Here is a 9,716-nt window from a genome sequence, read left to right on the forward strand (position 1 = left end):
AAGGGTTATAATGTAATGATTATTTTTTTATCGAGCGCTTGGTTCATGTATTAAAACATTGATATACAAAGTATAATCTAAACATAATTCTGAGTTTAAAGTGGATACAGTTTTATTTAAGCCCCATATTGTATAACTACAAAAGGCAATTTACTGTATTTCTTATAGATACTGTAATCTTTTACTTACGTTCATATTTAAGTATCATTATGTTTAAAGTTATATTTAAAAAAATTGCCCAAAGGAGAATATTAATATATAGTTCAAGAATGCATAAACTTTTTCCGGATCAGTTAGTTTGTTAAAGGTAATAACTCAAAGAGCGTTAATGAATGAACATATCATATATGCAACACTTGCTATTCATTCACCTTCGACATTAGAACAACTTACAACTTTCAATGAAATTAACTCTTCAAATTGGCGCAAACATATCAAATTTTACCTTGGGGTTTTAAATCTTGATGTAGCACCATATATGGGTAAATTTCACATATGGTGACGTAACTATCATTTTTTCTTTATAAAAGTCACTTAACTATCTTTTCTAACACAAAAGTCACTAAACTGAAAAATACCAACTTTCTAATGGATAACTCTTTTTTTTTTTTTCTTAAGTCTAATAAATAAAAATTTAATTCAAAAGCTTCGACCCCACCAGACTCAAAATCCAAAACCCATATGAAATCAGTAAATTCCCTTCATATTCTTCCCTTTTCCCTATCATTTTAACATGTTTGGTCTGAAATAACACTGGCTAATTCTTCTAGCTACCCAAGTCAATTAGAATTAGTTTTCTTAATTTTATACCATGACCAAATTAAACAGGGTATTTGCATCATCTTGACCAAGAATGATTACTATATTTGTCAGTTTTAGTTGAATTTTTTTTTTGTTTTATTTTTCATTCGGTGTTCTGTACCTGCAATAGAGCTCGACTAAATTCGGATCGCGTGTTACAGGGCTTATTTTGGGAGGTAGCACTTTCAACAGGATTTTTTCCATTCCCAGAGCTTGAATCCAAGACCTCTGATTAAGAGTAGAGGGCGATCATCCCACCACGAACCATGTTGGTTAATTGACAAAGTTGATTACCCATAATACTAAGCTTCCTGTAATTGTGCTAGCTCAAGATGGGAAAGAAACTCCAGATCACCTATTTGACAATTGAAAGCTATAAAATTAGTTTCGACAAGCCATATTTCCAACAGAAAACTGTCTTTCGTGTGTTTTGAGTTTTGGATCGGGTCGAAGATTTTTTAATTAAATTTTTATTTATTAGATTTAAGAAAAGAAAAAGTAAACACAAGGTATCCACTGCAAATAGTATTTTCCAATTTAGTGACTTTGTGAAAAAAAGTTATAGCTACGTGACAATTTGTAAAATTTAACCCACTATATTAAGATGCTAATTGGCATCACGGAAATTAGCAGTGGTGAAGAAAGGCCTCATTGCAAAAATCGAAAAAGATCTAAGAGATAAAGCATAATGTTTATGAGATTGAGTATTGCCGCAACATTAAAATTACTCTTTCCAACACTGAAAAGTGCTCAAGAGTTGCTTAAAACTTGTGGACGGATGCTCTCAAAATGTTGATAAAATCTCTCCCAACACAAAATTTGTTAGTTTGATAACAAATGATGTAGTATTTACACAAACGCACACTAGTGAGTACTGGTCCTAACTATGGAGTTTACAAGTGCTCGTATAACTTATACAGAAAAGATAAGTTCCCTCCTTTTGCCATACTCTTCCTAGAACATACTTTATCAAAAAGAACTAAAGGGACATGTGAAGAGCCCATTTCTTTTGCCAAAGAATATTACTTAACATACACATATATTATATATAGAAAAAATTTACTCGTTAAGTGCATAAGGATCTCAATTTTGAGACTGAAATCAGTTTGATCCGCGACCTGTTGAGCATTCAAGCCTGAAATAGCAGGTCAAGAAAGTTAGCCAAAAAGTTCATATAAACTTATTCTACTTAAGCAGATTTTGAGTAACTTCTATAGACCATATCTGAGTAAACTTGCCTGAGCTAAGGGGGTCATTCGTCGTGCAGTTTCAGCGATGGTCTTCTTTTTGAGATGTTTAGGTGAGGGAAGTTGCATAGGCCTAGATGGACCTGCACCAGTGACATCAACCGAAGTTGTTTTTTGTGATTCTTGTACTGCCTGTGTCAATATCTCAACTACTTCGCTCATTTTTGGCCGCTCTTTGGCGTTCTTGTTTAAGCAGCTATCAGCCAGTTTTGCGATTCTCCTAGCAGCAACAAGTGAGAAGTCGTTTCGAAGCCTTGAGTCAATTATCATGCTAAATTTTCTACTATCAGCAGGAAATTGTTTTACCCAATCAAGAAGCTTCTGCTCCGCCACAGGAAAGTTCCGTTCCAAAGTTCGCCTGCCTGTGAGGATCTCATAGAGGACAACACCGAAGCTCCATATATCACTCTTAACCGATAGATGTCCAGTTTCCACATATTCAGGTGCAGCATATCCTAAAGTCCCCACCGGCTAACAGCAAAAATTACAAGATAATGATTAGGCCACGAGAATCGGAGAATAAAGCATGACTTCTCCAAAAGACAACTATACCAGCAAGTAAAGTAATTAAACACTTGGTTAACATAAATAGCTAGAGATCAAGGAAAACAAACAGCACAGTAACTTGCAACTGGAAAGAGGACTACAATGGCTCATCATAGCGAGAAGAAGACATAAAAAAGCAGTCCCTTGAAGTATTAGCCAAAAAGGCGGGTATATCTCAAATGCTACGTGGACTCTTCAAAATCTCTGCCGCACCCGTGTCGATGCGACATGGGTGTGGATGTGGGATTTATATAGGATTTGGTCAACTTACCTTGGGTACTTCGACCACATTCTATGACCAAGAAGCATAGCCTGAATGTATTTGGTTGGATTTTTGGGTTTATGTCATACATATTTTATATAAAGTATGAGAATGCTTTTCTATTACACGAGGTAAGAAAAAAATATTTGTGTTTATAAAGAATGAAGTTTTATTAGGTTTAGTTAAATAACTTTAACTAATCATAATATATACTTTATATGTCGTAATATCCAATTTATTGACCGTATCCCACCAACCGTATCTATACCCCCAAATCCTAAAATTTATGTGACGGATAAACCGACCTCTAGATCCACATCCCTATCAGATACTCGCACCTGAATCCAACCAACATAGCTCAAATGTACTAACTTTGGCATAAGCTCAAATGTACTAACTTTGGCATAAGAAACCCCACCAGACCCTCTTTCTTGGATAGAAATCCAAGGAAAGAACAGGGAGTTAAGCTAGATGGCAACAAGTTGCAGGAAGCACTTCAGAAATTTAGCACTGAGGGAAGTCTACTACAAAAATTTAGCATAGATGAAAAATCCAACATTGTCATCACTTACCGCTGTAGACACATGAGAGCGGTCACCAGCTGGCCCTTCCCTTGCAAGCCCAAAATCTGAAAGCCTTGCATTAAAATCCTCATCCAGAAGCACATTTGATGACTTGAAATCTCGATATATCACCTTCAAATTTTAACCAAAAAATATTCATTAAGAAAGAGAAATGAAAAAAAAATTAAGAGTTTGTATGGAGATAGAACGAAGAAAGGTGCTTTTAGCCTTTTACGAGCACAAAATGTTTTTAGCTTAATTGGTGTTAATTATGATCAAATACATACAATTCTATTTTTTCCCACCCACTTCAACTCGTTTTATCTTTCTTGGCTTCAGAAATTAGTCGGAAATACTGATACATGTGAATCAACAAAGCAAACAAACAGGAATATGCCAGTTGTCTAGTTGTTAAGAAGGCAAAGCATGTCTATTATATAACTATCAATCAGCTGGATTTTCTTTTTGGCATTTGAAATTGAGGATATGGCTCTGTTAGCAAAGTCGGAGGATATGTGGTCTCTATGTAATAAGCACAAAAGCAATTATGACTTGATTAGCAGAATTTGAAGTGCCAATCATTTAAATTGAGGAGTTAAAGATACCTGGACTTCTAGTCCCTCATGCAGATAAGCCATCCCTTGTGCGGCACCAAGGATAATTTTCAATCTTGTTGTCCAAGGAACTACTGGCACAGATCTGTTGAACAGATGATCCTCTAAGCTCCTATTTTGCATGAATTCATAAACCAAGAGGCGCTGAATCCCTCTTTCCCCATCTGTAGCGCAATATCCTAGAAGTTTAACAAGGTTAGGGTGCTCCAAGACACCGAGGAATTGAACTTCTGCAATCCATTGTCGGTGGCCCTGCATAGTGTATGAAGAATTAGCAACATGTATCTTAGGAGCCACAGAGCAACCAACAAAGAAACAAGAAAAGGCAAAGACAACAAGTAGTGATGCTAAGATAAGTGTTGCTAATTCATTACATAATTGAGATGAAGATGAAGTTTTGATACATAGCAAAAGGTTAAAAGAGAAAAATGTCTACAAGGAATCCGTGGAATTATGTAATATTGTAGCATATAGAGAGACAGTAAGCGTATACAACCAAACAGAGGTGGATGTAGAACTCTTTTATTTAATTCATTGAAATTCATTCAACATAGCAGATAACCAGTTAAAGGCGAATGTGGCTTCTAAACTTTAAACTTGTGGGAATCACACTGGTTCTGTATCTCAATAAGTTAAGCGCATAAGAACAAGATGTAAAGAGGAAAATGGTTAATCATTCTTCAATCATAGAATTCAATGTACTAATTAACGATACGTGGATAAAAGAAGCAAGAAAAGCAACAAGTGTGAGTCCACCATTTGCCATCCCTTCTTTATTTGTCAAGCATTTCTCATTCATAAAAGTTAATTAACATAGAAATAACCAGAAAAGGCACAAGCAAATAGTTTTCCCAAGATTCTGGCCCAAACTTAGATCTCATCTACCACAGCATATTCTATTATCCTCAGGCACAAATATGACCATCTAAACCTAATTAGGATAAACTATCTTACTACAAGACCACCACCCATTTAGCATAAAATTCCAATGGCATTTCTACTATATCTGGCTCAATCAGAGATTCAAATCATGCACCCGTTTATTTCTGACTCCAAATAAACTTCACCTCATTACGTCGAATCTCTAAACTCAAGACATTTCACAAGGCAGGTCTTGCACAAAAGCAAGAACATCATATTTCTCATGTCAAATATGGAATGATATACAGTCAAACCTCTCTATAACAACCATCCTCTATAACAACATATCACTATAACAACCATGTTTTTTTGTGGAACCAAACTTTCAAGTTACATTATATTATATTATACGTTCTCCACAACAACATTTCGCTATAACAAAATATAGGAACAAACATATACACCACGAATCAAAGGAAAAGTGCATACCTGCAATCCAAGTGTGTTTAACTTCTTAATGGCAACAATAATAGGATCACCTTTCCCATTAGGAGGCAAAATTGAACCTTTATATACACTACCAAAACCACCTTCTCCAATCTTTAACATCCTATTAAAACTCCTTGTAGCCTCTTTAAGCTCTGATAGAGTAAAAACTCTCAAATTATGCTCTCTTTCTTTATACATTTCCGGTATACTTCTAGCAGATGAAACTGAACCTGTAGACCTAGTTACCCTATTCCCATCTGAATTATTACCACCTCTTTCATTACTCAATTCTGGTGCTGATTTCCCTCTACGTGACCTTGATTTATCTTTAAATATGTAAAAACACTTGAGCATTTTCCTTAAAGCAAAAATCTTGAAATTTTTTGCCTACCAAAAATACTGTTTCTTTATGAAAAATCCTCCAAGAGGGCTAGAAAAAAGATTGATTTTTGCTTTAAGTTTCTGCTTCTTAGAAATTTTGATGATCAACAGTGGAAAAATACCAACTTTGTGCAGCTAAAAAAGGAACCAAATTAAAACAAGCATGGAAAATCAAGAAAAGAACACTTCAGCATTTCTCTCAAAGCAACAATCTTGAAATTTGTTTCCCTCTTGCCAAATTACCAAAAATACTGTTTCTGTATGAAAAATTTCCAAGAGGACTAGAAAAAAGAATTGATTTTTTCTATAAGCTTCTGCTACTCTTATCAAGTCAAGAACTTGGAGTAGCAGGAAAAAGAGAAACTTTTGATGATTACTAGTGAAAAAATACCAACTTTTTGTAGCTAAAAAAGGAACAAAATTAGGATAAGCATGGAAAATCAAGAAAAGAACACTTCAGAATTTTTCTCAAAGCAAAAATCTTGAAACTTGTTTCACTCTAGCCAAAACACCAAAAACACTATTTCTGTATGAAAAATACCCCAAAAGAGCTAAATAAAAAAAAAAAGAAAAAGATTTTGATGGTTTCTTTAAGCTTCTGTTGCTTTTATTCAAGTCAAATAATATAGGGAATGAGAAAATTTTGATGATCAATAGGGGTAAAATACCAACTTTTGTAGCTAAAATAGGAACCAAATTAGGATAAGCAAGAAAGTGGAAAATTGAAAATTGGCCATGTGAGAACGGAACTAACTTGGGAAAATGGAACTTAGAAAAGTCAATGAAAAAATAGAAAGTGGTAGCTTTATACTAAAAAGAGACAAATTTCATGTGGGTTATCAACTAATTTGAACTGAAATGCAGTAAAAAAAAAAAAAAAGAAAAATGATTTAAAGAAGGAGCAATATAAACTTGATTAAAATAAAATGTAAAAGTTGACAGAAAAATACAAGAATCTTGTAGCTGTTTGAGTAGTCAAATGTTGATAAATATTGAAATAAGTGTGATATTGGAACATAAAGATTATAGAGAGAGAGAAATATATGCAACCGTGTTAACGTGTATGAAAGGAAAAGGAGTAAAAAAAGGACAAAATTTTGGGAAGACTACAAAAATATTGATGTGCTATATGAAAAAACATGACCAAGAAAATTTGGAGAAATGACCTTTTCATTTTTGCCTTTTTCTGCCCCACTTACTCCTCATGTACTATTGAAAAAAAAAAACTAAGCATTTGGACATACAAAAGTATATTATAAAGTAAGTATATAAAAAAATTGTTAAAAAAGAATATTTGAAATTTGAAGTTATGTTGGGACATGCATTTAACTTGAAATAAATAAAAAATTTGTGGAAAAGAATATTCACTTGAAATCTGGTCGAAACTACTTTTTCAAACTTAGTAGGCGTTTGGCCATGAAAACTAAATATTTTTCACTTTAGATGAAATTTGAAGATGGAGTTGTGTTTGGTTATAATTTTTGCAAAGAATAGTTGTTTAAATGTATCGAAAGTGAAAATATTGTTTATTCATGCCTATAATCTATTCTTTCATGAGTCTTATTTATAACAAGGGCATTTACTTACAGTGATAAGAGTAAGCTGTGTTGAACCATGTCTTATTCTTTCGGTATATCTAAATTCTAAAGGTAATGTTTTATCTATGTCATACGTCTCTGAGTACCCAAGAGTTAGCCTGCAACTTGTGCTCTATGCAAGTCAGACTAACGCCTTAGTCTTACTTCAATACTCATGAACTCAAGTCCATACGCCATGGTGTGTAGGTACTCATACAAACGCCAAATTTTTCATGTACCTATGACCCATGTCATGCTATTCACGTAATCATATTTCATGCCATATGAATCACGTTCCCATGTACGCATGTTCCACGTTACGTCTTCCATGTACAATGCACCATGTCATGTCTGTTCTCTAAAGCAAAGTATCTCATGTGAATAGTATCAATAATTCCTTTTCTCTCAGTCCTCTATAATTCGCTCACGAGAATGAGCAAGATGAGATAAGGTATTCATAATCATGATTAACAGCTAACAAGATAAGCGGAAGTAAGATGCATTCATATATTCAAATAGATAACTTTTCATATAACATGTGGTACTTATCTCAAGAGTATTCTACTCAGATTTGACGTATTCATGTCATGCCTATGCTAGATATTTATGAATACCTATGTTAGGATCATATTCTTGTTATACGACTCAAGTCTGTTGCATTCGCATCGAGTTGCGCTTACATTCAAAGCCTAAGTCATACTCCTATCTCATATTACCATGGTGACATACGAACGTCTATAATTAAGTCTCTAAGTATCCAATCCTACGCGCGCTTAGTATTCAACCCTCATGTTGTAACAATCATGTTTTCGACATTCAGATCCCATGTTACGATATCCATTTTCACACGTATTCGTATCTCATGACAGTTTAGCACTCATGTATTCATGTCATTCAGTATTCGTGTATTTATGTCCCACGTCACGCGTCTCATGCCCAAGTAATCATGTCATGTTCGTGCCTATTTCCAGTACTTCTGTCATTCATGCCTACGAATTTTCTTCCAAACCCCATGCATAGTAATCATGTAATCATTCAGCCAATATCCGTGTGTTCAAGCCAGCTCAGTATATATGTTAGCTACATTCAAGATCCAGTAATCACGTTATGTCACATCAAGCGTATTAAGATACCGTGTGAGTTGTGTGTTGGTACTTTAGTTAGTTGGCAGGCGTTTGAGAAATGTCGTGAGGGTTCGGATTATGAAGGAAGTCCTACCATAAATTTTGTAGATTCCAGAGTTAGTAGCGATTCTTAACCACTAGTCATAAATCGAGGACAAATGTTTCATGATTCTCATTCATGTAGGCGCTACTCAGTTTCATGTTCCCCATGTACATGTTTCCATGTAATCACGTATTCAGTTCTCATGATCCATGACCATGTTCCCACGTAACCATGTCAAGCTCTTATGTTTTACGTCATGTTTCTTTCATGTTCATGAATTCAAGCCATGTCCAGCCATGTTCTTAACCATGACCCATCATTCGAGGACGAATGATCCCAAGGGTGAGATATTGTAACACCCCGTACCTTTAACCTAAGCTTTGACCATGATCCAAGACTTAGAAAATCAGATAAAGAATGTGGGAATTGAAAATTTCCTCTTCAGTTGTAAGATGGTGGTTTACGCCCATGAACAGTGACCGTATTTCAGTTTACGGGCCGTAAATCAAATCGTAAACTGGTAGTTGAATTTCATATGGTTAAATACGAACCGTATTTCACAATACGGCCCGTATTTCAAATCGTAAACTGAAACCAAGGATTTCTGAGCATTCTGAAATTTGGCAATTTGACGTCAAATGGTTAAATACGGACCGTATTTCAAAATACGGCCCGTATTTCAAAATGTATTTGGAATTTGGGAACACTTCCTTCATGAAAGTTGTAGATCTTTGAAATACCTTTCCAACGGTATATTATGGGGGTCAAACGGACATCTGTGCAAAGAGTTATGACCATTTTACTGAAGAGAGGCAGTGCTGTCCGTATTTCAAAATACGGCCCGTATTTTGAAATACGGCCAGTATTTAACTGGGCCGAAAAATGATTTTTCCCAGAACAGTATATATTCGTCCATATCAGTTCAAATCATTATTTTTCATTCCTTCAAGCCCTAGAACGACTTCCTACCCTCTTGCATCATCAAGAACACCAAGGTAAGCCTACTCTAATTATTCCAAATCAATTCTAATACCTATCCTCGTAATCTAAACAAGAAATTATCATTCCTAAACTAGGGTTTTCAAGAAAACCCATCTCAAGGTTCAAGAATTCAAGATTTTGGAAATCTTCTTCAAAGCTCAAGTCTTTAATTCAAGTTTTGGAGCAATTAAGGTATGTAGAACTTCCATCCACATGTGGGAATCTCT

The 9,716-nt window shown here is 34.8% G+C and overlaps 1 protein-coding gene across 1 annotated transcript; it reads right to left on the reverse strand.

Annotated features, from left to right (window-relative positions):
• Nucleotides 1-1,606: 1,606 nt before the first annotated feature.
• Nucleotides 1,607-6,748, reverse strand: LOC132635208 (probable serine/threonine-protein kinase PBL19). Its single transcript, XM_060351499.1, has 5 exons — nucleotides 5,384-6,748; nucleotides 4,025-4,285; nucleotides 3,429-3,551; nucleotides 2,040-2,519; nucleotides 1,607-1,936 (listed from the first exon to the last, which is right to left on the reverse strand). Exons 1-5 carry the CDS (start codon nucleotides 5,735-5,737, stop codon nucleotides 1,931-1,933), a joined length of 1,224 nt encoding a protein of 407 aa, XP_060207482.1. The 5' UTR covers nucleotides 5,738-6,748; the 3' UTR covers nucleotides 1,607-1,930.
• Between the last annotated feature and the right edge of the window lie 2,968 nt (nucleotides 6,749-9,716).

This window comes from Lycium barbarum, chromosome 4 (genome assembly GCF_019175385.1).
Source record: "Lycium barbarum isolate Lr01 chromosome 4, ASM1917538v2, whole genome shotgun sequence".
NCBI lineage: Eukaryota > Viridiplantae > Streptophyta > Magnoliopsida > Solanales > Solanaceae > Lycium > Lycium barbarum.